Source organism: Astyanax mexicanus, chromosome 22 (assembly GCF_023375975.1).
Source record: "Astyanax mexicanus isolate ESR-SI-001 chromosome 22, AstMex3_surface, whole genome shotgun sequence".
Classification (NCBI taxonomy): Eukaryota; Metazoa; Chordata; class Actinopteri; order Characiformes; family Acestrorhamphidae; genus Astyanax; species Astyanax mexicanus.
Window position 1 is genome coordinate 9,040,375 of NC_064429.1, and position 26,585 is coordinate 9,066,959.

At 35.6% G+C, this 26,585-nt stretch overlaps 2 protein-coding genes across 2 annotated transcripts in view; both read left to right on the top strand.

The window, feature by feature from the left end:
- LOC125787063 (deoxynucleoside triphosphate triphosphohydrolase SAMHD1-like) overlaps nucleotides 1–10,922 on the top strand; it is a 29,826-nt gene extending 18,904 nt beyond the window's left edge. The window contains exons 10-22 of the mRNA XM_049470844.1: nucleotides 82–167; nucleotides 1,474–1,622; nucleotides 1,828–1,908; nucleotides 2,328–2,432; nucleotides 2,544–2,653; nucleotides 2,760–2,821; nucleotides 3,129–3,289; nucleotides 3,660–3,743; nucleotides 4,308–4,393; nucleotides 6,508–6,536; nucleotides 6,834–6,979; nucleotides 9,643–9,726; nucleotides 10,812–10,922. Coding sequence (XP_049326801.1) covers nucleotides 82–167; nucleotides 1,474–1,622; nucleotides 1,828–1,908; nucleotides 2,328–2,432; nucleotides 2,544–2,653; nucleotides 2,760–2,821; nucleotides 3,129–3,289; nucleotides 3,660–3,743; nucleotides 4,308–4,393; nucleotides 6,508–6,536; nucleotides 6,834–6,979; nucleotides 9,643–9,726; nucleotides 10,812–10,922 — 1,294 coding nt within the window. The remainder of the gene's footprint in view (nucleotides 1–81; nucleotides 168–1,473; nucleotides 1,623–1,827; nucleotides 1,909–2,327; nucleotides 2,433–2,543; nucleotides 2,654–2,759; nucleotides 2,822–3,128; nucleotides 3,290–3,659; nucleotides 3,744–4,307; nucleotides 4,394–6,507; nucleotides 6,537–6,833; nucleotides 6,980–9,642; nucleotides 9,727–10,811) is intronic.
- A 6,268-nt stretch (nucleotides 10,923–17,190) lies between these two features.
- On the top strand, nucleotides 17,191–26,094 carry LOC125787064 (deoxynucleoside triphosphate triphosphohydrolase SAMHD1-like). Its single transcript, XM_049470845.1, has 14 exons — nucleotides 17,191–17,337; nucleotides 18,913–18,962; nucleotides 19,244–19,404; nucleotides 19,518–19,630; nucleotides 20,725–20,792; nucleotides 20,903–21,099; nucleotides 21,922–22,041; nucleotides 22,119–22,230; nucleotides 22,303–22,394; nucleotides 22,493–22,578; nucleotides 23,163–23,323; nucleotides 24,224–24,310; nucleotides 25,668–25,772; nucleotides 25,901–26,094. The coding sequence occupies exons 2-14, from the start codon at nucleotides 18,939–18,941 to the stop codon at nucleotides 26,042–26,044; spliced, it is 1,470 nt and encodes a 489-aa protein (XP_049326802.1). The 5' UTR covers nucleotides 17,191–17,337; nucleotides 18,913–18,938; the 3' UTR covers nucleotides 26,045–26,094.
- Nucleotides 26,095–26,585: the final 491 nt, after the last annotated feature.

The window sequence follows — 26,585 nt, forward strand, 5'->3', positions numbered from 1 at the left end:
GACAAACAGTCAGAGATATATGTGTCAACCTTTAGGTTGTATTTCTGCATGATTATAAAATCATGTTAATTCTGTTTCCAGGATAATGGATGCTCTCAAAGAAGCCAATGATCTCTTCAAGTTGAAAGAAGCAGCAATGGATCCTAAAACTTTCGTGGATCTCACAGGTTTTTGATACAATTTTCCTACATGTATTGAGGACTTCTGTCAAGTCACCAGGAACACAACAATATAGCAACTGCAAAAGTTTCATTAAAAAAAATGCACAACCACGTTGCAGTGTAAATATGTCCTATGCTGGGTGACAGTTCTACATATATACTTTAATGTTTAAATTTTGTTAGCGATTGGAAGGGGCTAGTACGGTGGCCGAGAAAGCCCAGCGCAGTGCAAATTGAAAAGCGCTGCAAAAGCACAAAACACATCCATCAAAATTACAACACAGGCGCAGCAAATAGAAAAACGCGCTGCAAAAAGAAAAACGCGCTGCAAATAGAAAAACGCGCTGCAAATAGAACCACAACACAACGGAAGTGAGTCACAACACAACGGAATTTTCCCGGGGGACCTTAAAAGATGCTGTACCAGCTGTATACAAAGGACAATAAGTGGCAAACAAGCTTCTGAAAAGTAAGTAATGTTTATTACCTGTGATTACCACGGTTGTGTGCATATTATTAAAAGTTTTGCTTCACAAAACGCCTTGTTTGCCACTTATTGTCCTTTGTACACATAGTGAAGTCCGAGACGCTACTGAAGACGCAGCTTAGCTGGTAGCGCGTTTTTCTATTTGCAGCGCGTTTTTCTATTTGCTGCGCCTGTGTTGTAATTTTGATGGATGTGTTTTGTGCTGTTGCAGCGCTTTTCAATTTGCACTGCGTTGGGCTTTCTCGGCCACCGTAGGCTAGGGCTGATCAAATCATTTCAAATTTAATCCAAAATTTAATTCAGAGCCTATGACCAAATATAACTTCTCCTAGAACCTAATTTTGCTCACAATAGAATGTAACGTAGATGTTAAAAGTGAGACATTGTAGATGTTTCATGAAAAACATGAACACATAAACTTGATGACAGCAACATGTTGGGGCAAAAGGCTGGCAAAGTAGGTGTTACTAACAAAAATCAGCTGCAACAGGAGAATTTTACAACTAATGTGCAATTGTATAAAAAGAGCATGTTAGAGAGGCTGAGTATCTCAGAAGCAAAGATGGGCCTTATATTGTTTAGTGAATTATTGCACACTTTCTGTAAATACCATAAACTTCATTTTCTTTCTCAAATATCAATGTGTTCGTCTGCTATATGATCAATTTAACTGAAATTGCTGATCTGAACAACTAATGATTTATAAAGGAAAATCATGAAGCTTTTTTATACCATATTTATTGTGTATATTAAATAGAGACATGTTTCTGCAAACTTTGTAATTTGTACATACTGCAATAAAAAAAAAAATTATTCTGTTTACAGATTGTGTTCTTCAGAAAATTCTAAAAAGTCTTGGAAAAGCCCAGAAAATCATTAAAAGATTATTAAAACGTGACTTGTACAAGTTCCTTGGTGCGAAAACATTTGAGCCTCAGGAGCTGAAACACTTGGACAGTGATGAAAAGTTGAAGGTTAGTTTTTTTCTGTTACTAATTTTGTTTTCCGTACAAATATTACTTTTTTGTCAGAAATTCAAATTAATAGCCAACTTGTAAAAAAAAACACTAGCAGTATTTCAATCAGAGAATTTTTTTTTTTTTTCCTTTTATATTTTTGTTTTACAAAATGTTAAACTACCTGCCTGAAACTTGGTTATCCTCACTGTTTTGCAATTAGAAAGTGCTGAAGACCTGGCTAGAAAACATCCAGACACCAGTTGGTGCCCCGAGGCTCAATCCAGAGGACTTTACAGTGGTGGTAAGTTTAATAAAACACTAATTACTCTGCAGAAATCTTTAAGCAGTTCCATACAAAACAGAGATATTAAGTTAAATATAAACTACAGTTTCTACATTTTAATATGTTAGCCATAAGTGTTAACTGTGGAATAAGTCTGGAGCATTTAGAATTAACAAGTAACAAGTTTTCTAGTTAAACAATCTCATAATTTGAATCAAATCAGAACAAAATCATCTTAAAACATTTTTTTTGCAGTGGAACCGCACAGCAGCTTAACTAGTTCTGTCCACTTAAAGTTTATCAAGCGCGAGGGTTTTGTTCCCATTATTCTCTCCATATCTAGCAGCTTAGCAGCGCCAGGCTACAGGGCATGTCATGTGTGCATATTACTTTCCTATTCATTACTAAATGATTACTAACAGTGTGTCTCATTACAGCGAATCAAATTCAATTACGGGATGAAGGACAAGAATCCAATTGATTCTCTCAGATTCTACAGGAAATCCGATCCAAACACACCAATAAAACTCTCCAAAGATGAGGTACAAGAAAATGTGTAATAATGATTTTAATGATATGTCACAGAATCACTGCAGTATATTTTAAACCCTTTTACAATAAACTCTTGGCATTTGAATGTTATCTCTTGGCAGGTCTCGTACCTCCTTCCTGAGAAATTTGCTGAAACCAAAGTCATGGTTTTCTACAAGGGTGAAGACAAAGATGTTGAGGAACTGGCCAGAAGGGAAATCAAACATTTCTGGTAAGATCTACAACAGAACCAACGGAATAATTAAATATTTAAGTTTATATTTTATTTGAATACCCCCAACCCCACCAACTGAACACAAATGCTTTAATCTATCCAGGAATGACTTGGACTTCTTCTCTTCTGCCATAAAGAACTCCAGGACCTATGTGGATTTCACAGGTTCACTCCCTCTGTCATTAAACAGAATATACAGTACACTTGGCTGTATTGAAAAATTATTCATTACTATCACAAGCACAAATACCAACTGCAATAACCTCACACTCTAAATTTGATATGAATATAATTAATTTACTTCTTATTGCCACATAGTACATGTTTAGATTAAAAATTATCTAAGATAATGTTATTCTAATTTAACCTATTTTACTTGGCTCTTAATAGAACCAGCTTGCTCTCATGTTTTTTACCTATACCTGTAATTTTTTGTAGATTTTATATTTAGTATTTTTCTGTTTTACTAAAGCCATTCTGCTGGAAATCCAAGCAATTCAACTGTTGGAGAAAAAGATGGTGACTGCGCAGGAAATCTGTGAGGTTTTTTCAAACCAGGGCCTTTACAGATTCATTGCTGAGGAAACATCCCTGCCAAAAGAACTGGAACATGTGGACAGCACTCAGTTGCAGGTTAGTCACTTATAATACCGTGACAGCTTTTTGTGTTTTGTTGATTTTGTCTGGATCCAACCAACAGGACATCTAATAGAGACATTAGTAATAACTGGTTGGTTGTTGGAGAGTTCATAGCCCAGAAATGATCATAACCCATAGGTTTTACAGGTATACAAAAGCAAAACACTTTAATATTAGTGCCAAATCATTTGCATGGCATGTTTTTACATTGTTTTATGACTGTTCAGCTGAAGAGAATTTGGAAATGTTGTCTTACAAATGGTCCTACATGATTTTATTACTGAAAATTTTGGTTGCAGTTTTCTTATCAAAATTTGTCTACAACATGACATAAGATTCTTTTCCCACCATTTTGTACCACCAGAACGTGTTGGAGGCTTGGGTGAGAGAACTCGAGCAACAAGCTGGTGGTCAGATGATTGTTCACACTGCAAAGGATTTTAAATTGGTGGGTTCAGTAAAATATACACTATGGACAGAAGTCCGTTTTGATGGTTACAGCACAACACCAGAGCTTCTAATAGTACTTTACCATATCAAGTACAGAATCTACAAAATCTAAACTTTCTACATTTTAGTACAACAAGCAAATAAATTACAATTTACAATTTGAAAGTTCAAATTAAGAACATACTATTAAATTAACAAGTTTTATGTCTTCATATTATTGAATTCAATAATGCAAATAAACAGGTGTATGCTTATGAAAAATATATCTGAAGGTAATTTACACCCATAAAGATTATAGAAATAAATTATGCAAAAAATAAATCATTCTTGCAAACATTAATAACTGTAATGCAAGTGCGAGTGTGACACCATGTAAATGGTACTTTTGTTTTAAACATTGAAATTAATGTGTAAAGATAATAAAAACATTCACTATGACTCCTGAAATAAAAGACAAAAGGGGGGCTGTATTATTATTATTTTTAAGTGAAGGACTTATTTTTGACCCATGTGCACATATCACTACCTATTTTACTTATATATTTAAATTCTGTCTCTACAGGTCCCGTACAGAGCTCCCGAATCTGAATCCTGTACTCTCTATGTATTGTACATAGGACTGCACATGGAGGAACTCGTACAATTCTGGTAAGACTGATAAGGTTACAAGAAGATATGCTAGGCCCTGTCTCCAAACTAAATACATTATTCTTAGACTGGATTTCATGCAGTGGAGGTCATCGTAAATAAGAAAACATTAAAAAAAAAAAATTGTAATCACTATATTACATTACTGAAAATGTCCCAATCTGTAATTTAGATTATTTTTAAGGTAAATCTTTATGGCTCTATCTTATCTCAGCATTTCATCACACAAATGAGCTACTGGCTAGTAGCTATTGCAATACATTTAAGTGAGCTCTATGGTAACAAACTTTATTATTTATAAAATCAGAAAACTACAATGAAATAAGTAGTACAATGTCAAGTTCATTTTGCCATTTTTGTTTCAAGATTTCAAGATCAAGATAGATTTTCGGTACCTAAATCAGAACCAAAATCTTTCAAGCCTGATCCATTAGATAACTGTTGGAAGTATGATTGTTTCAGGAACGTTTGCTCACAAACACATCTAGCAGAAAAAACTGATTAACCTCTTATACACTTGCCTTTAAATTGCACGTAATTTTACTTACACCACCTTAGATCAGCAGGGGTACTGGTCTGTTCATTGTAGTTTGTATCTGTGGTCACAAAGTGACTACTGATGAATGTCTTGACTCTATACGGATAACATGGATAGATAGATAACAAACTGAGTGTGAGCAGATTATCTACTGTCTCTAACTGAACGGCAGAAAGGTAGAGGCAATAAAGAGATTTTTTGAAGAGGTTTTTGAAAAATTGTAGACGTACAGTGTGGGAAATAATTATTTGAACCCTTGCCTACTGACAGACATGAACAGTCTACAATTTTAAGGGTAGGTTAATTTTAACAGTGAGAGATTAATATCCAGAAAATCATACTGTATAAATTATATTAATTTATTTGCGTTTTGCAGAGAGAAATACGTATACCAACCATTAAGAGTTCTGGCTCCTACAGACTAGTTAAACACTTCTAATTAACTCGTTACCTGCATTAAATACAGCTGTCTTAAACAGTAACATGTATAAAAGACTCCTGTCCATAGACTCAATTAATCAGTCAGAGTCTAACCTCTAAAACATGGGCAAGACCAAAGAGCTTTCTAAGGATTTCCTGCCAGACTTCCAGGCGGGTCTATGTGCTACAAACCCAAAAGTAAGACACACTGTTAAACATTGTTGAGACATTATGCCGTAATGGATTAAAATCCTGAACATCGTCCCCATTGTCAAGTATGGAAGTGGAAACATGAGTGACAACCTCCTTCACTCTGCCAGGACATTACAATGGGTCCTGGCTGGGTTTTCCAGCATGACAATGACCCAAAACATACAGCCAAGGCGACAAAGGATTGGCTCAAAAATAAGCACCTTTAGGTCATGGACTCCATAAAAACTTATGGAGGGAGATGAAGCTCCCAGTTGCCAAGCAACAGCCTCAAAATCTTAATGATTTAGAGATGATCTGCAAAGAGGAGTGCACCAAAATTTCTTCTGACATGTGCACAAACCTCATCATCAGCTACAAAAAAACGTCTGACTGCTGTGCTTGACAACAAGGGTTCTGACACCAAGTTTTAAGTCTTGTTTGTCAGAGTGATCCAATTTTTATTTCTCTCTGCAAAATGCAAATCAATTTATATAATTTATACAATTTGATTTTCTAGATTTTATTTTTAATATTCTATCTCTCACTGTTAACATTAACCCACCCTTAACCTGGATGGTTCTCCAACTCCTTAAATTAGTTCTCAAGATGCTGAGCTCTTGGTAACTGCTTTTGGTCCACTGTGCGCTCCAACTCACCCCAAACAGACTGGTTTGGGTTTTTATTTCAAGTGTTTGTGAAGCCGAACACGTCTACTACATAGCAGCATGTGTGTTCCTTCATGCAGTAAATAATACAAACAAAGAAAAAATACCTTTTGACTGGTACTGTATATCTATAATTTGTTTGGTTGGTAACATGCATTTTGTCTTCTAAATCTGTATATGTTTTTTTGTGCAGATTTTTTTCATTTGAACATTGTACATGTTCTACATGTATGTAGAATATTATTATCTACTTTCTGTCTCCATCAATTAAACATTTTTTTGTTCTTTGATGTTTCCAGGCAAATTGTGGGCCTTGGAACCTTCATAGGTAAAGAAGAAACTTTTATGTGCTTTTGTGGATCTCACAGATTCTTCCTTAATCTCTCTTTAAAAAAGAACATAGAGTACACTAGGCTCTCTGGAAAGGGTATCCTGGTTATCTGACTGACATTAAATAGCAACTGCAAAAATGAAAGCCACATATATAAGAGCAAAAACTAGCAAATTAACTTTATCCAGAAGCATACACTACTGGAATATTCTTCACCCTGAAAAGCCTGAAATACATTAAAACCTGGCTTATTACCAAAGCATACTATTTTAAATCTATTTTCCTGTTTTACAGATTACCGTTTCAGGGAATTCATATGCTTATACCTCGTAATAGCAAAGGAAGTTACTGTGAGACTTTTAAGACAAGGCTACTTCCTCATTGATGAGAAAGCAATGGAGACTGATAAACTGATACGTTTGGACGATGGGAAATGGAGAGTAAGTCACCCTATTTTTTACCTGATTGCGATTAAGCGACAGCCTTTTTCTCTCTAGACAAATGCTCTATGTTGTTAAAATATGCTAAATGTTCCCTTTCAGTAAAAACAGAAAGCTGAAAAAATACTTTTCAAGTCTTTTTCGTGCTGGGTGGGCTGTTTTCAACAAAGATGTTAGGAGGCACTATATCTTTACATTTTAATTCTTATATTAAAGGCTGTACTCACACCCAATCGTGCACATTTCTTCCCTACAGTCTGATTTTTTTAAAGAATATTTTCAATGTAATACACATGCATTTCAGACAAAAAAGCAGTGTATCTGTTTCAAGCCATGACTGTTAGAGCAGCTTTTCTTTTAAATTAAATGTATTAATTTAATTCAGTTTTAATCTGTCATTATTCAGAATACAGAATCAGAGATTTCAGGTGAGGCAGACATAGAATGAGGGTTTTCTTTCATTTTTATATCTTTAAACTGGTTGCTTTTATTTACACTCCGAAGGCACTGCAAGTATCAAAAATGGGTATCAAAAAATTTTGTATTTTTTGTTGTGAGCAAATAAGTGTGCTCAGGCTAGTGGGAGAGAATAGATTGGGAAATTGGGCTGGGGCACCTGTACAAGGCAATCGGACCAAGTTTTTGCACACCCTAAAGCCAGGCGGACACTGTGCGATTTTTTTTAATCGGATGCGTTCTGGAGAGCTCACACTGCACGTTTGAATCGTTTGTCGTGTATGAACAACGCCTGCGATTCATCTGCACACACTGTACGGTCCGACTGACCTGCTGCGACGGGGGAGCTTACACTGCAAGTCTAAACGCAGCCCGTAGGCGGAGCTTTCTTTGCGTACAAACTCTCGCTTCAACACAACATGTCGCCTTGCAAAAGAAAGCGCTTAGCTTTGCTTATTTGTGCCCTGTTGTGCGCTGAAAGTCCACGGAAGAGACGTACATGGACTCGCAGGTGGCTGAGGCGACGTGGACTCTACGGGTTGTCCGTAGAAGGAGAGCGCATAGAAAAATTACTGCGCGTCAGGCTGCGAAAGAAACACCAGCAGCTTAAATAAAATAAATTTTATTTTTTATTCTGTTTATTGTTTATGTAAAAACTGGTTTTGCAACACTGACTATTAAACAAGCAATCGATTATTCACACTGGATAGGGACCCTCATTTACAGTGCCGCTGAGCATTAACAGTTTAAAAGGGATTAAAAATATATAAAAATATAAAAAACAGAAATAAAAACTGACATTTATTATAGACGAATAAAATATATACGTAAAAAAGAAAAAATAGGACCTTTTAAAAAGATCATAAAAATTGACATAAAAGGTAAAACATTAATATCTTATGAAGATATATATTTAATGATTTGATTAATAAAAGAAGAAAAATAATTAAAATGAATAAATAAAAAATATAAAATATAAACTCATTAAAAATTCGTTTAAAATAACCCAGGCTTTCTGCAGAATAATCAAAGTTTCAGTTAGTTTCAGTTTCAAATCATGAAAACAGCTCACCAAAACCTCAAACTATTCTTTATATTTGACAGTATTTACTTACAGGTCCTTTGCTTGTACTTACAGGCCCTTACTTATTTTTATTCAACTGTATTCAACTGTATTATCTGTAGCCTCGCGCTGAATTCAGCTCCGCGCTGCGAAAGAGCGCGAGAGAGAGGCGCAGCGCATTTTGTCCGATTTATCTTGATTAATTATCAGTACATTTATTAACTTTAGTAAGTTTAATAGCATTAATTTTACTACACTTCTCCGACCTTATTTATTAAAACGTTTATTTTAGAAGACAGAGGTTATTCTGCGCGCAATGCCACGCGCTCCGCTAAGCTGACTTTGCGTGGCTAATATTCTGGAGCACTGGACGAGATTTTAATTTATAAATTAATATATTTATAATTTTAATAAATTTGCCCTGGCGAAAAGAAACGAATTATAAAATATAGCTTTATATTTCTGTGCATGTTTTAAGTTTTATATAATTGACGGGCAGCACCAGACGCTGACAATGTGCTTTATTTTTCAGATATAATAACAAAGTGAAATAAAATAAATGTATGTTTGTCAAAGTTATTTTCTCTTTTAATTTATCTTTTCAAAAACTCCAGCTATTGACTGAGAATAAGCATCTGTTGAAATTCTTAAACAGCAGAATGCCTGTGTCTGCTATATTAAGCTATAAGTCTGTGTACCGAACATAAATATAAATCCTTATAACTGACAGAAATAAATATGACTAATAATTATTTATAGTTACTGTGCAGATTTTTGGGAAAACAGGTCGTGACGTTAAGAAATCGGCCCGCAAAACAGCTCACACTGTGAGACAAGCGACCAAAATTTCTGGCATGTCAGAGATCCCTGGTCCCCGACTGCTCATTCGCAGCTCGTATGGGCAATTAATCGGACATCGCTTCCCCTCTCACACTGCACGACAAACGACGCACGATCAAGCTAAAATTCGGCCCGATCATGAAATTCAGTCGCATCCGACCAGATCGGGCTTAAAATCGGGCTAAAATCGCACAGTGTCCGCCTGGCTTAAAACAGAATAAATAAGATTTCCTATTTTTTTGGCAGAAGTTACAGAAACACAAGTGTCCACAAAACATTTTTCTCATTACCTTTTCACTTCTAGACACTGCTGGAGAACTGGCTAAAAAGCATCCAGAAAAAAGCCCAACACCACCAGCTCAGGTTTACTGCAAATAACTTCAAAGTGGTAAGTGCAATAATTAGGGGTGTGACAAGATCTCGTGCCACGTGCGAGATTAAAACAAGATTAAAACAAGATTAAAACGTGACGATATTTCTCGTCAGGCTTAAACCTGTCTCGCCCGGGGGGGGGGGGGGGGGGGGTCTGGGGGGGGTCTACACAGTAGTGATAGCAGTGAGTGTGGTGGCTGAGCAGTGAGAGCAGCTCTCAGCAGAAGAGGAAAATTCAGGTATTTGTATAGAAGATGCTTCTGCTACTTTTAAGTTGTATGTCTGGCTGCATTTTGGCTCCAGTGGAAACAATAAACGGTAACAGAGAGACCAACAAGACACAAACCATATGTACATACTGTAAGTAAATTCTACACGTGACTGTTTCATAGGCAGTTGTACTAATCCCTTAGCTCTGTACTGTATTTAAAACATTCTGTCGTTCTGTCTCTGTTTGCACTTCAAGCATAGTCTTAATATGACTGGTTATGGTTATGAATAGTTCAATTACAAGAGATTTAGCAGAAAAAAACACAAACCCTAGTCTTAATATGACTGGTTGTGGTTTGCACTTATTGTTTGCACTATATAAGACCTAGAAAAGTTTTATTTTTATATTTTATTCTTATTTATTTTTCTTATAGAATCAATGTGTGAGAGAAGCCATTCTGTTAAGTGTGCGTTATATGATTTTGTCAAATAAAAAAAAAAAGGTAAAAAATATAAAAATAGTTTAAGCCATTTTTTATTTTTGACGTTTTCTTTAAAATTTTATTTTTAAATCTCGTCTCGTTCTCATGAACCCAGTATCGTGTCTCGTTTCGTCTCGTGATATTAGTGTCTCGTCACACCCCTAGCAGTAACACATATTTGATGTGACTGAATTTGGCACTGCAGCACAAAAATCAGGACTGACTGTTACAGTACATTGCCAGAGCTAGTAGACTAGTGTCTACTTTTCTTTGTTGGTTGAACTAATTTAGTTTTAATCAGATAACTAAAAAGCAGAGATACCATAACCTTAACATAGTTACATCACAATTAGTAGGAGTTTCTGTTTATACATTTGTTTATAACCTTAAAAAATGCATTTCTCTGTAGGTATCATACCACCTGCCTTGCCAACCTGAAATCAGTAAGGTGATGCTTTTCTACAAGGGACTCACTGAAGATCATGTCGAAAAATTGTGGAAGCAAGTGCGAAAAGTGTGAGAGGCTCCACCTGCCAAGAAGGCAAAGTGCTCATAAGTAAACTGAGAGGAAATACAGAAAGCACAAATATAAAAACTCTTACAAGTAATCTTAGGGCTTGAGTTGCGCAAATACTTTTATCTAAATTTGTTTCGTAAAAACAATGACGCATCATTGTATCATATACATTTTTTTTAATTGGCATATGGCATATACATATTTGTAAAGCTTGTAAACATTTTTCCCAACAGCTTGTACAAAGTAATTAAGTAGATTCTTATCAGTGACTGAAAATGGCTGACCCTATACACTAATGGTTCTCACACATTTTAGACTATTTACCATCTGCAATCAAACTACAAAGTTCCACCTAAAAAACAGTGTATTGTAATAACACTGTTGGATATCCTTATCCTGTTGTGAAACACAATAAATTAATGATATTAAAATGTATATATCCAATAGAAATGCTGCAAAATGACTTTTATTTTGAAGTTCTTGACATTTGGAGAAAATTAAGTTTTTATCTCACAGTGACAATATTGTCTCCAATGAAACCTGGCAAATTCTTAAAACCCGTGGATTTTGACATCCTATGGTATTCACATCCTCAAATAATCATTTGTTTTTGATACATTAAAAACGTTTATTTGGAGGTGTACCACCTTGGTGTGCTTCACATACCACCAGTGTTACACATACACAGTTTGAGAACCACTGCTATAGGGGGTCCAGTCATGACACTAAAATTAAAATGCCTAATCCAAAACTCTGCACTGCTCTCCCAGAACTATCTTATATGTTTGTGCTACCAGATGTATGGTGGACATAATCTAGCTGGCATGGAGATTTCAGCCCTCATTAGTAAATTAATGTAAAGATGATTCAGCTGAAAGAGGCCAAGGTAATTCTCTCCACTGTGCCTGGAATTATTTAGTACTTTTTCCGCCAAAATTATATAACTGAGTATAAACTCCCCAAAATATTTAGATAGCAACCTGTGCATGTTTGTCTGGGACTATATCATTTATCTCTTATGAATTTTATCTTAATTTTACAGAGTTTCCATTTGATTAATTAAGTTTAGCATCAGAAGCAACTGCAAAGTGCCTTTCAGAGATTATAGATCTCAGAATGTTTTAAGCTTCGCTACCTTATCTTGTTTTTATCTAATTTTTATCTTTTTATCTTATTTTTATCTTTTTTGATCATAATATTTCTGTAATAATCAAAATCTTTGCACATTTAGGGTGAAATATTGCCGTGGTAAAGAGTGGTCTGTAATTTGATATTTGTGACAATTGAAGTGATTTTAAATGTTGGGTACAGGAAATTAAATTCATTACTTTTAACATAATAGTGGAAGCAGGGTGCATTCATATGTAGTAACGGGTTTGCTTAGCTATGTAACTAAAACAACTGTGTGAAATGTATTTTGTGATTATACAAATAAAATTTTGGTCTATCCACTTCTGCTTCAGAGTTGTTTCTCATGCTGTCACAATATATTTCCTATAATTAACCTGCTCATAATGTCACAGTCACACCAGCATAATAATTTAGCTCGGAAAGACAGTTAACATAGCCAGTTATTCGTTGTTAGCCATTGTGGCTAATCCACTATTGCTTCGTTATATGCTTCATAATAAAAGTCTCCAGACCAGCTTTTATACTTATACTTGTATACCAAGAACAATAAAGAACATTAGTTTTATTAAGACTATTTTATTTTATTTAGTCTTTACTAAGCAAGTATTTGAACAAAATATGATCAAATATCTAATTTCTTTTTATATTTTTATATTTCATCTACTTTTCAAGCGTTTTAAGCAAGGGCAACATATTTCAGCTATTAATGTAAAAAATATCTTGGGGTGTACTTACTCTTTAAGACATATTTGAGTAACCTATGACCATCAGAATATACCTTTCTAGCATGTGAGAGTGTCTATTATAGTTGTGTAATGTTAAGGTGAATAAAGGTGCAGCTATAATAAACTGGTGTAGTGTTGTGAGAGATACTTATAGCGTTTGTTACTGACTTATGTTTTTTACAGTTCGCTGCCGACAGTTTACTGCATTTAAGGCTAGCAGAAGCACCAGAACACTATAGGTTTCCATAGCCTGGCAGTGTTAGTGTGTTTTAGAAATTCGGGAGAAATATTGTCAGTATTTTAGATACAATATATTCATATATTCATATTACTCAAACATATATTATTTTCCAGAGTTGTATGTATAAATTAATATAAAGTCCATTTACTCACATTTACCCTGTCTGTCAACACCCCCTACTGCTGCCTGATGAAAGCCGCTGAGCGGTGTCTTCTGGAGCCATGAGCTTAGACTTTACGAGGACATCCAACACTAAGGGAAAAAAGATCAGTACATGGTTTTAGTTAGTTTCCCACTCAAGACAAAGCAAATTCTAAAAACATTTTCTAATGTAAAAATCTGTTCCTTTGTGTAAAACTACTGAGAGTTCACAGCCTAACATCTATAAGATAAGAAAATGTTCACCTAGCTAGATAACTAACAGTGTTCATCACTCAACATCTAACAGAAAATTCCATCTTATATCTGTCCAGATAAGCTCTGGCCCTTCTCATAATTTCGGACCTAAAAGTTGTATTAATTTGGTTTTGTATTAGTAATTAAATATGATTTTTAAAACTGTATGTAGGCACCCTGTACTGCCAACTAATGAAAAAAACTGCTAGTGAGTTTACAACTCTAGATATAGCTCATTTTAAAAATGTTTTCTAACGTAAAAATCCATTTCTTTGCGGACTGTACAGCACGGCAGTGGAAACCCAAAAAAACTTCAGTTTTTTTCACTTTTTGGCAAACAACACTATTTTCTAAACTCTTCTTCGTCCATTTGACACACAAAACCTAACACCTTGTGGTAATAAAGGCTAAATGTCACGGAAGTGGAAGGGATGGACGTAAGTGCAATTTTCTTTTATTTAAACAAACAAGATAAAATAAAACAATAAACAAAACACGGGTAACGCAAAAAACTCAGAACTAAGAAAACTATGAACAAAACTAGGAGTAAAATAAAACACAGAATAACTATAACACAAGAAACATATACTTAACAAACTTTGTAAACTAACTAAGATATAATAACAGACCTGGATTCAGGGACCATGGAACACAACACTAGACTACACGGAAGACAAGGATACAAACAGGATACAAACAGGATACAAACAGGATACAAACAGGATACAAACAGGATACAAACAGGATACAAACAGGATACAAACAGGATACAAACAGGATACAAACAGGATACAAACAGGATACAAAAGACTCGACACTGAACATTCAAACAGAGGGGCTTAAATACAGGAGGAGAGTGAGAAACACCTGGGCTTGGATGACGAGGGGGCAGGGTTACAGACAGGACACAGGTGAGAACACTAATAGCTAGGGCAGGGCTGGGGCGGAGCTAGGGTGGAGACAGGTACAAAAACAACACCACAAGCACACGGCTGGGAACACTTGACTGGAAAACAGAGGGGCAGGAGCACAAGAGACCAAATGAGGGAGAAACAGAAGACAGACATGGGCTAAGGTGTTACACTAAAAGTCTATAACGTCTTTTTACAGCCTAACTTAGCTAACTTTAATAAACCATCTAACATTGAGGTAAAAATATCAGTAAACTTGCTTAGAATCGGTTTTAGAATGTAATAAAGTGCCTAGTGAGTTTATAACTTTAAATATAGCACATTTCAGAGATGTTTTTTAACGTAAAAATAAATTTCTTTGTGGACTATACAGCACGGCTGTTGATATGTGGAAAATCAGTCAAAGTTCACCTCAGTTTAGTTCATTTTTTGGCCAACAACAACTCTTCTTTGTCAATTTGAAACACAAAATGTAACACAGTGTGGTAATAAAGGCTAAAATTCTAAAATAACATCTAACAGCCTAACAGATAAGATCTGGCCCTTCTCATAACATTTAGACCTAAAGGTCTTTAAGGTTTATTGATTTTGGCTCATATTACTAATTAAAAATATAATTTTTAAGAGATTCACTTCCCGATTTCTGTCTGTCTGCACCCTGTACTGCCGCCTGAGGAAAACTGCTGAGTCACGTCCTGGCGTTGTGCTCACAGTGAGGCGGGAAAACTAGTTACCTCTTTAGCTTGTTTAGCTAACTTTAATAAACCATCCAACACTGAGGTAAAAATATCAGTAAACTTGCTTAGAATCGGTTTTAGAATGTAATAAAGTGCCTAGTGAGTTTAAAACTCAAGATATCGCACATTTCAGAGACATTTTCTAACGTAAAAATCAATTTCTTTGTGGACTGTACAGCACGACTGTTGATATGTGGAAAATCAAAGTTCACCTCAGTTTAGTTCACTTTTTGGCCAACAACACTATTTTCTGATCTCTTCTTTGTCAATTTGAAACACAAAATGTAACATAGTGTGGTAATAAAGTCTAAAATCTTCTAAGAGCCTAACAGCTAAGATCTGGCCCTGCTCATAACATTTAGACCTAAAAGTCTTTAAGGTTTATTGATTTTGGTTCAATTACTTAACATTACTGATTTCTGTCTGTCGGCAATCTGTGCTGCCACCTGAGGAAAACTGCTGAGTTATGTCCTGCGCTGTGCTCACCGTGAGGCGGGAAAATTAAATACCTCTTTAGCTCGTTAGCTAGCTTTAATAAAACATTTAATACTGAGGTAAGAATATCAGTAAACTCACTTAAAATCTAGTGAGTTTATAACTTTAGATATAGCACATTTCAGAGACGTTTTTTAACGTAAAAATCCATTTCTTTGTGGACTGTACAGCACGGCTGTTGATATGTGGAAAATCAGTCAAAGTTCACCTCAGTTTAGTTCACTTTTTGGCAAACAACACTATTTTCTGAACTCTTCTTCGTCCATTTGACACACAAAACCTAACATAGTGTGGTAATAAAGTCTAAAATCTATAACGTCTTCTTACAGCCTAACTTAGCTAACTCAGCTTAGCTAACTTTAATAAACCATCTAACATTGAGGTAAAAATATCAGAAAACTCGCTTAAAATCGGTTTAAGCATGTAATAAAGTGCCTAGTGAGTTTAAAACTCAAGATATAGCACATTTCAGAGATGTTTTTTAACATAAAAGTAAATTTCTTTGTGAAGTGTACAGCACGGCTGTTGATATGTGGAAAATCAGTCAAAGTTCACCTCAGTTTAGTTCATTTTTTGGCCAACAACACTATTTTCTGATCTCTTCTTCGTCCATTTGACACACAAAACCTAACATAGTGTGGTAATAAAGGCTAAAATCTTCTAAGAGCCTAACAGCTAAAAGTCTTTAGGTCTAAATGCTCACGGTCGCTGTGCTCACAGTGAGGCGGGAAAATTAATTACCCCTTTAGCTTGTTTAGCTAACTTTAATAAAACATTTAACACTGAGGTAAAAATATTAGAAAACTCGCTTAAAATCGGTTTAAGCATGTAATAAAGTGCCTAGTGAGTTTAAAACTCAAGATATAGCACATTTCAGTGATGTTTTTATCGTAAAAATAAGTTTTTTTTATCCAGCTGTGGATATGCGGCTAACCACTAACTAACTAGCTAACCTTAAATGTCTTAAGATAAGAGTTCACAGCCTCACCTGAACTTTATCGCACTTCTTGGCCAAAAAAAACTTTTACTAAACTCCTCTTCATCTATATAACACACAAAAACTAAACATTTAACGGTAATAAAGTAACAGAAACAGTGTAAAACGACGATTTTATAAACTGTGTAGCACTGCTATTTGTTTTTCCACCTGTTTTGCGACATATCCCGCCTACCACAGGTTTAACAGCCAATCGCAACGCAGACCCAGACCTAGCGCTGTACGCGAAAACGGCGTTGACGTTTTCTCCTCTGCGCAACGTCGCTGGCAGGAGAACCACAGGACTGAACAACTCCAATTTAAATCCTCCCCTGAAAAAAGTAGTGCCAACAACAGCTCAGTAAAATGAACTGATTCACTGATTATTTTCTGTTTCATGAATGTTTTGTGAGCCATTAATGAACGTACTGTTTTTAAAGACACACTGATGGTTTGAAAACGGGTGTATTTAGATGATATAGAGTTTACTAGCTGTGTGAGTAGTGTTGATTTACTTTCATTCTCTCTTCCTTTGGGAGTTGTGCTGATGTGGAACATGAGGAAATATGAGGTTTACCCATCACATCACAGTCTGAGCAGCTGTGGCTATAATGCCATAAACAAGGCAGGGTGTGGTGTGATGTTGTGTAACAGCTTGTTTTATAAGGGCTTGTTGTTGGATTTCATTCTTCAGGCTGGTGGAAGGCTGTTAAACATTCCTAGAAGATACCCAGAAATACTCATTCTCTGAAGACGAGACCTTGTCAGACTTTCCAAATTTTGTTATTCCAGATATTTATCCAAAGGTAAGCCAATATGCATTCCATACTGATGAGGTATGTTGCTGTCTATCTATCGTTGTCCGAATCTCTGGGTTTTACTTAAGCAGAGAGAGAGGTACCCTCACTAAAACCTCTACTCGGGTATGCTATGATAAACTTCATGTATATAAAAGTGTATATATGTATATATAGCTCTGGAAAAAATAAGAGAGCACTTTAAAATGATGAGTTTCTTTGATTTTACCAAATTGAAAACCTCTGGAATATAATCAAGAGAAAGATGATCACAAGCCATCAAACAAAGCTGAACTGCTTGAATTTCACGTGTAAAGGCATAAAGTTAATGTAAGCAACTGTGATTATAAACCAGTGTTATTCCACCAAATATTGATTTCTGAACTCTTAAAACTTTATGAATATAAACTTGTTTTCTTTACATTATTTGAGGTCTGAAAGCTCTGCATCTTTTTTGTCATTTCAGCCATTTCTCATTTTCTGCAAATAATGCTTTAAATGACAATATTTTTATTTGGAATTTAGAATAAATGTCATTTGTAGTTAATAAAATAAAACAACAATGTTCTTTTTTTCAAACATATATCTATAAATAGCCAGAGAAAGTCAGAGAAACTGATTCAGACACTGAAGTGGTCTGTATATATACATACGCTTATAGCTTATAGCTAAGGTATATAGAAATGTAAACGTATTTTTGGATCATACTTCAATTTAAACTTTGTTTTATAGTTGAAACAGTACAAACTATTTTACCATGTATGCATCCTATATATGCATATAGTTTTAATATATTTGTTCCTTAGGTTTGGGTTATATGGATTTCGGAGAAGATATAAGACGCAAATTCCAAACTTTTTAAAAACTGTATTTTGCGCTTTGTATGCTGATTTAATTTTATGTTGCTCCGCTAAACTAAAGTTTACTTAATAAAATATGTTATGTATTTTTTTTTTATAAGAGTAGCACAGGTGTTTTCACGATGGAGACCAAATGGACAGAACAGCAGGTGTATGGATGATTTTGGAATTGGGTTTGGATGGGATATTATAGATTAAAAATACATGACCTCAGTTATTTTTGCTGGCCTTAGTTTAAACCATTGTGTTTATTAGGAAGAAAATATCAAGCCTTTAATATGTCATGGCAAACAAATCTAAAAATACATGGGTCAAAAGCTTTGACCTTGAGTCTTCTATTTGTTCTGCTGATGTAGAAGCAGCCACAACTGCATTAAAGTCTGTAAACTACGGAGCTTCTTATTAATTTTTCACTGGGGCTGTGAGTTGACTGTAGGAACCAATTAGTCCCATAGGGATTGTGCTCACCTGAAACAGAAAGAAGGTTGACCTGTAAAAACCTCTCTCAATGATAGATCAATATCTCAATTTTCACAATTATTAAAAGTTGATTAGTCTGTAATATGGTGTATTATGTCATCATTAGCAAAAAAATATTGTTTAATATAATTATTTCTAGAACAATATATCAGTAACTGTAATTACAAATATTTACCATGGATATTTATCCAAAAGTAAGTCAGTATACATTCCATACTGATGCTTTTGTGCTTTCTTTCAAAAGATTTCAGGCTCAGAAAAAGTGTGACCATGGATGAATCATCTGAGTGGAAGGTGAGGTGTACATATACTAAATATACAGTATACAAGGTAATAAACACACAAACCTTGGGTTGGACTCTGGTCCAAACTTTTAGAGGTGAAAACACCCTCAGATTCCTATTCTTTCCCATTTTTTCTTGTTTCATCATAACACAGTATATGTATCTACCTCTTGATTTGTCATTATGACCATATTGTTTATGTTATTCAACTTACAGTTGTTTTAATGTTGTGGCTGGTAGTTGTATGTATAAAATATGGCTGCTTCTCATCACCCACATACTTAATTGCAGGTGTTCTATGACTCTGTTCATGGCCACATTGCGTTGGACCCTCTGCTGGTGAAAATAATTGACACTCCTCAGTTTCAGCGCTTGAGGAACATCAAACAGCTTGGTGGAGACTATTTTGTCTTTCCAGGAGCTTCTCACAATCGCTTTGAGCACTCGATTGGGTAACATGCTGATAGTTCACTTCACAGAATCACTACACTTTCCATTCCAATGCTCACAGAAGCCTTTAACATCAGGAAATTGTAATGTATATTATATTTTGTTTTATTAACAGTGTGGCTCATCTGGCAGGGAAGCTTGTCCAAAATCTGAGAACTGATAAGAGTTTGGATATAACTGATACTGATGAGCTTTGTGTGAAGATCGCAGGATTGTGTCATGACCTAGGTGAGGTGTTCTTGACTCCTGAAGATTCTTGACTCAACTCAGATTTGCCTATAAGGGGTTTTGACTCAATTTACACTCATCCTTAAAGAATTTAGGTTCTTCTAGGGCTGTTTCAAAGAATTTAGGTGCCCCAAGCAAAAGAGATTACTGAAGTTTATATATTTTGCCGGCTGCATGAATCACTAACCTACCTGGCTACTGTCAGCAACTAGTGGGAGGAGCCCGAGCCCCCTTTGAGGGGGATTCCGATAACAGTGATGTACTTTCCTGCATTGAGCGTAACAAAATTTAAATTTAAGGGGGGCTCAGACAGTTTGTGTTGAACTCAATTCATAAACAGTCCCTAGGCAACTGATCGGTTTGCTTGCCTTGTTGGAATGGGCCTGGACTAAACCGTGAATAATCCTGACTTTCACTCACCCTTGAATGGTTTTTGACTCAACTCAGACTTGCCCTTAAATGATTTTTGACTTGGCTCAACTCAAACTTAAGCTTGAAGATTCTTGACTTAACGCAGACTCAGAGCCTTAAATGATTCTTGACTCCTTTCAGAATCGCTTTCTGATTCGATTCAGATTTGCCCATTAAAGACTGGATCCTTGGCTGAACTCAAACACATCCTTGAGGATTCTTTACTCAACTGTAGCACCTGTTGCACACCTGTTAAACCGGTTGCATTTTTTTAATTTGATGCATTGCTTAATTACGGTGTCTGGTCAATGGCTGTTGCATCAGGTCTCATTCAACCTACCAGCCTTGTCCCACTTTACTACTAGCCTCTTTAAACATTGCTAATGTGGCGTTAGCATGCCGTCAAAAGGGCTCATCCAACATCACTATGGCAACAGTCTGGCTGGGCTGGCCAATAGGCAGACCCCATAATGTTTAACCCCTCCCACTGAACAGTTTTGTATCCTCAAGTACAGTTAATTAACCATGCTAAGAAACCAGAGCCCAACCTGAGTACATTCTGTTCAAATACATATTTTTATTCTAGATTTATGGTATATTTACTCTGTATTTTTGTATTTGTATTATTTGTATTATTTGATTCTATATCCTAATCCACACTGTTGTGTTTTTCTCAAATGAAGGTCATGGCCCGTTCTCTCATGTGTTTGAGGGATTTATGAAGGAACTGAACCCAAAATCAAACTGGAAGGTACTTTATATTGTATGTTATAAATATTTATGATATGTGATAATTGACCAGTAATGAGTTCATCTGTATCATAAACTGAGTTATTGTCTGTGGACTTTGTTTCCTAACAGCATGAAGAGATGTCAGTCAGGATGTTTGATTACCTGATTGAAGAGAATGGCATTGGTGAGGTCATGAGAAATGAATACAAATTTAAGAGCAAAGACTTCCAGTTTATCAAGGAGCTTATCTACGGTCCCAATCCACCCAACAGCAAGAACCCTGAAGATTCTCATTCTGCCCAAGATCCCCAGGAAAGTCTGCAGTTGTAATAATAATAATGAATTATTATGTTATTATATTAACAAATCCTCTACAGGACACAAACTTAATAGAGATGGACCAAAATGAAAATCTGTGGTCAAAGCCGAGGTTTTCCACATTTAGCCAAAAACAGGTTTTTATTTATATGCTACTTTTTCCCACCACAAAATAAATTTAAATCTATATGTATTTTGGCTTCCTTTTTAAAAGAAAAACCAATTACAACATAAAAATGCTAATATTTATTAAACAGTGAACATTTTGACATCATAGCATACATAATGACAAAGCACACAAATTGACATCAGCTGTGCTATTTTAATCAAGAATTTACTTAAGCAGTGCTATTCTAATCATAAATCAATAACTTTTCTTTTTACCTCAGCAGTGCTACTCAAGTCACAGTTGAATGAAATTTACTCCAAGAAATGTAACCACTTTCTTTTGGCAAATAATAAACAAATGCTAATGTTGAGTTAGCTCAGCTAACATTATAATCCTAGCCATAAGCAGCTCATATCTTTCAAGAGTCTGTCACTTAAAATATCCCCCATTAGAGATAATCTGGCCAAACCATAAAAGTGCTTTTTAAAACCATAAAAGTCATTTTAGCCAAATATTCTGTGCATCTCTAAACTTTTTTGACTAGAATATCTGTTAATTTGCTGAATTAAATATATTATGGGGAAAAAAATAACATGCCTGTTTTTTTTTTTTTTTTACAGAAGCGTTTTTATTATTAAATAAATAGTAAATAATAAACGGTAAAAGAATATGAAAACCTGCATAGTGTGAAAATAAAGCTCTAAAAAAAACTAAACAAATTTCTTGGTTGCATCACACAGTGGGCATATAAAGGAAGGACAAGGGAGAAGTCCTACCTGTATCAGATTGTGAACAATCAGACAACCGGCATTGATGTTGACAAAATGGACTATTTTAGTCGGTGAGTTTTATTCTCGTGTGTGTTTAATGTGTGAAATGTTAAACAGCTGTTGGTTTAATCTTTTGCCCTTTGTACAGGGATTGCCACCACCTGGGTATTAAATGTAACTTCTCTCATGAACGTTACCTGGTTTTTGCAAGAGTTTGCATTGATGAGGAACTCGGAGCTCAGATCTGCATTAGAGACAAGGTGATCTTTAATACATGGAAAATGTGGTTTAGAAATATTTCTCTTTTAAACTTTCTCTTTTTCCTCCTTTAGGAAGCGATGAACATGTACGAACTCTTTCACATTCGCAGCCACCTGCACCATAACTTCTACCATCACCGGGTTACAAAGGCTGTGGAAAACATGTGAGTTCTCCACTAATCTAAATCTAAATAATTCTACCTAACAAAATGCATTTTACTTCATGCATTTATTAGCATATTTTCACTATGTTTCTTTTCAGGATAGTGAATGCTCTCATAGCAGCTGATAAAAAGCTCGCCATCTCGGCTGCAGTAAAAGATCCCAGCGCTTACATGAAACTCACAGGTTCTCCATATTTCTTTTCACAATAGTATCACCAGCTTCTTGTTTCTACACTCATTATCCATTTTTCCAGACTCACTGATCTTATAATAGGACACTGTGTAGTTGTATAATAATTACAGACTGTAGTTTTGTGTCTGTTTCTCTGTATACTTTATTATTATCGCCCTTATTTTCACCCTGTTCTTTAATACTAAGAGCCTCACAGGGTAGAAAACCACCACAGAGATCCAGCTATTATTATTATTTGGATGGTGGATCATTTATTCTCAGCACTACAGTGATTAGCACTGATTAGCATGGTGGTGGTGTATGAGGTTAGCGGCTAATGCTAATGCTAACTAAACTGGAACTCCTGTATAACTCTGTACTTCAGTAGAGTGGCTTTACTGCTCCTTAATAGCTGACTGATAGAATTCATACATAAGGAGCACCGGATTATAAGCAGCTCTGATGATTTTTTAGAAAATTAACGTATTTTAAGTGTGCCTTGTAGTGTGAAATATACGGTAAGTGTGTTTTTAGTACAAAGTCCTTTTGTTTTGTCGCAGAACAACAGTGTGAATTTAGATTTGTCTCTTCTACAGATTTCATTCTCCAACAAATTCTAGACTCAACAGACCCAGAGCTCTCAACAGCACGGGAAATCGTTGAGAGACTTTCTAAACGAGATCTTTACAAGTTTATTGATGGTAAAACCTGTAAGCCTAAAGATGTGAAACACTTGGACAGCGCTGAGAAGTGGAAGGTGAATTGTGCTCCCTGTTACTGACTATTGTTTTTATTGAATTGAGATATTTATTTATCTTACTTAAGTAAAAATGTAGGTTATCTATACTTTACTGGAGTAATTATTTTACATTCTCACACAATTATCTAAACTTTCTACTCCTTATATTTTAAAAACAGCCTCGTTACTCCTATTTACTCATTTCAGCTGGTTTTTATTCCGGCTTCTCATCGTTCAATAAAAGCCCTATCCAGATAAATCTCTATCCAGATGAATCCAGTGAATCTGATTGTAATTGGATGTAGAGAAGTATAAACATATACCATTCCGACTTCCTATTGGTTTATACTGTGATCCATCACACCTGCACCCAAATTTCATTATCAACATTAACATTTTAATAGTAGAACATTATAGTCATTATGGCTTTTAGAAAAATGTGTTTTGGGGAGGGGGAGGTAGTGCACTATAGGACAAATGGTGCCTTTAAGATTAATTTCTAAACCAAAACCAAACCTGTTGATAAACATTTTATGAGTTATCAAGGTTTTATTGTTGAATCAGAATAATAAAAGTAAGAAAATGCTAATCCAGGCAGAACTATGAGGAACCTGGCATTAATGCAACATCAAATTATATTTTTTTGGGTACATTTGGCACATTTATTCTAAAGTGTAAAGATGTTTATGTTAAGATATAGGAATCCAACTCTATCGTATATTTTGGCTTTTCAGAAACATTCCATAAAGATAGTGTTATAGATTTGTCCTAAACATGCCTTTATTACCTGTCCTGCTATTATGTCCAATTGTAGATCTATTGATGATCTGATTATTAAATTGTATAAATTTTAGACAGTGTAGCACAGGGGTCTTTTCCACTTAAATGCAGCAACTGATGTTCTCATTTTACCATCAGGCAAAGCTGGTGGCCTGGGTGGAACATGCCAAGAAAGAGGCTGGCGGACAACAGACACAGTTCACTGCAGAGGATTTTATCATTATGGTAAGTGCTGTAAAATATTCACAGGAGTAGGAGACCCTGTTGCTTATGTAATATTCCAGTTTAGTACAGATAGTTAAATAACTTTTTTCCACATAATGCACAAGGTGCGTTGTGATGCTCTTTGCTATCTTACACCCTGCCAACAGGCTATTTTCACACTTTCCATCTGCAGGGTTTAAATAGCAACAGTGCTTTTGAATATATATACACTAATGGGCGTGGTGGTCTGAAAATAAGGTGTGTTCAGTTAGGATTATTCAGGCACAATTGTTCGTGCACCTTTACAGTGTGAACGCGCAAGTCAGTTTCCTCTGCTGAAAAGCTCAGTAGTGCTGCACCGTTAAAATAGCAATCCACCAAAGTCAGAGCACACCTGGCTCTTAAAGGAAATAGCAAGTGACACATTGATTGGTTTATTACAGGTTACGTCCAAAACATATCCCTAATTAACTACGAGAATTAGTCCATGCCGTTTAGAGCTGAACAAGGCATACTTTTCCAGTTGTTACGATAGCAAAGAAAAACTGACACACCCTAAATCAAGCTGCACAGTTCATGATTGATGGCTTGCCTAAAGATTGCTATAATAAGGCCCAATCTTTCTGTATCTCTTTCTGTAATTTATCTGTATTGCTACTTAATTACTTTAATTATTACTCACTATTATAATTCAGATAGATGTGCTTCTGGTACTGAGTTAGAAAATGCCCCATTAGGTGCCCCTCTAATGAAGAAGTGCCCACTTATGGACTCACAATGGAATAAACTATTTTTGATTTTAAAAGAAAGAGTAAATGGTGTAAGTGGTGCAGAGTTAAAATATATATATTTTTCATTCTTAAGCTTGCATTTATTCCATCCATTTATGTTTTCAGCTTTAGCCACGCCCCCTCTAGTAATACCCCAAATAGTAAAAGTAAGTGCTCCACTTTTGTGAACTGCACTGCATGTGATAGAGTGGTCGTTCTCTCTGGCCAATCAGGGCTCTGTACGGTTTACACGTCACATTTTAGCCCCTACTCGGCTCACTCAATACCAAGTACCAAATTTGCTCAATGGAAAAGCTTGTTGAGAAAAAGTTGAGAAAAGTTGAGTTGAGTAATGTGGGAATAATGCAGTGTAAAATGCCACGTTAGCATCCTGAAAATATTTGCCACAAAATTAACATCATTTTGGTCAAATAAAATGTATTTTTTCCATCCAGACTGATGGTTCTGGTTTTGCATTAAAAATTCTATCAAAAAACGTAGATATCCTCTAGTGATGCGTGTACAATAATGTCCAAACGGTAAAAAATAATACTTTATAATATTTTTTCCCTCAAGTGACTTATACCAGTGTGTCTCCATCATTACAGCCTGTCAAAATAAATTATGGCAAGAACGAAGACAATCCAATTGGCTGCCTGCGATTCTACAAGAAAGATAAAACAGACAAACCGATACGACTGTCCAAAGATGAGGTATTTGCAAAATTAATTTTTTAAATATGAATTAATACATTAATTTGATATGGAAATAAATAATAAATAAATTAGATCTTTGACCAATAAGGATTTTTCTTTTTTCTCAACAACGTAATGTTTTGCAGGTCTCTTACCTCCTGCCTGAGAAATTTGCTGAAATCAAAGTCATGGTTTTCTACAAAGGAAAGGACAAACTTGGGGTGGATCTGATGAAGACACACAGCGAAAAACTGTGGGAGGAGCTGCAGAAAGCTCCTAAAGATCAGTAAGAGGCTCCTCTCTCAAACAGGCAGTCACACTTTCATGTCTTGTGTGTTTCCTTTTAGCCTGTTTTTAATTTTTTTTTATTTTTCCCCACATGGCCCTGTGTTATTGCCTCAGCCCCGCCCTGTCATCTGTGTTCCCACCCATCTTGTTTGTTACTCTGCCCTCTCGTTACCGGTCCCAGGTGTTCCTCACCCTCTTTGTGTATATAAGCCACTTTATTTCAGCTCTTTGTGGAGATTTTTGTGTGTACACTATGCCATGTATGCGATTCTGGTTTGTTTGTTTTTGATCCCTGTGTAATTTTCAGCTATTTAGTTTCCAGTGTTGTGCGTGAACCAGTTCAAAAGAACGCGTTCATTGAACACGCTCATTTTTTCGTGAACATTGAACTGAACGCAACACCTTTTTTAATAGAGAAATTGAACGTGAATTAGTTCACATTATGTGTCATGAACGGCAGACATCACTGTAAATGAACGTTGGCTAGAGAGCGCGAGGGCGAGAGAGAGAGACCAACGACGAGGGCGAGAGAGAGAGACCGAC

What these genes read in the sequence shown, in the direction of transcription:
- LOC125787064 (XM_049470845.1), top strand. Translation starts at nt 18,939, where the DNA reads ATGGATGAATCATCTGAGTGGAAG. An exon ending in ACCCAAAATCAAACTGGAAG is followed by an intron (nt 20,793 to 20,902) that starts GTACTTTATATT and finishes GTTTCCTAACAG; the next exon opens with CATGAAGAGATGTCAGTCAG. An exon ending in TACGACTGTCCAAAGATGAG is followed by an intron (nt 25,773 to 25,900) that starts GTATTTGCAAAA and finishes AATGTTTTGCAG; the next exon opens with GTCTCTTACCTCCTGCCTGA.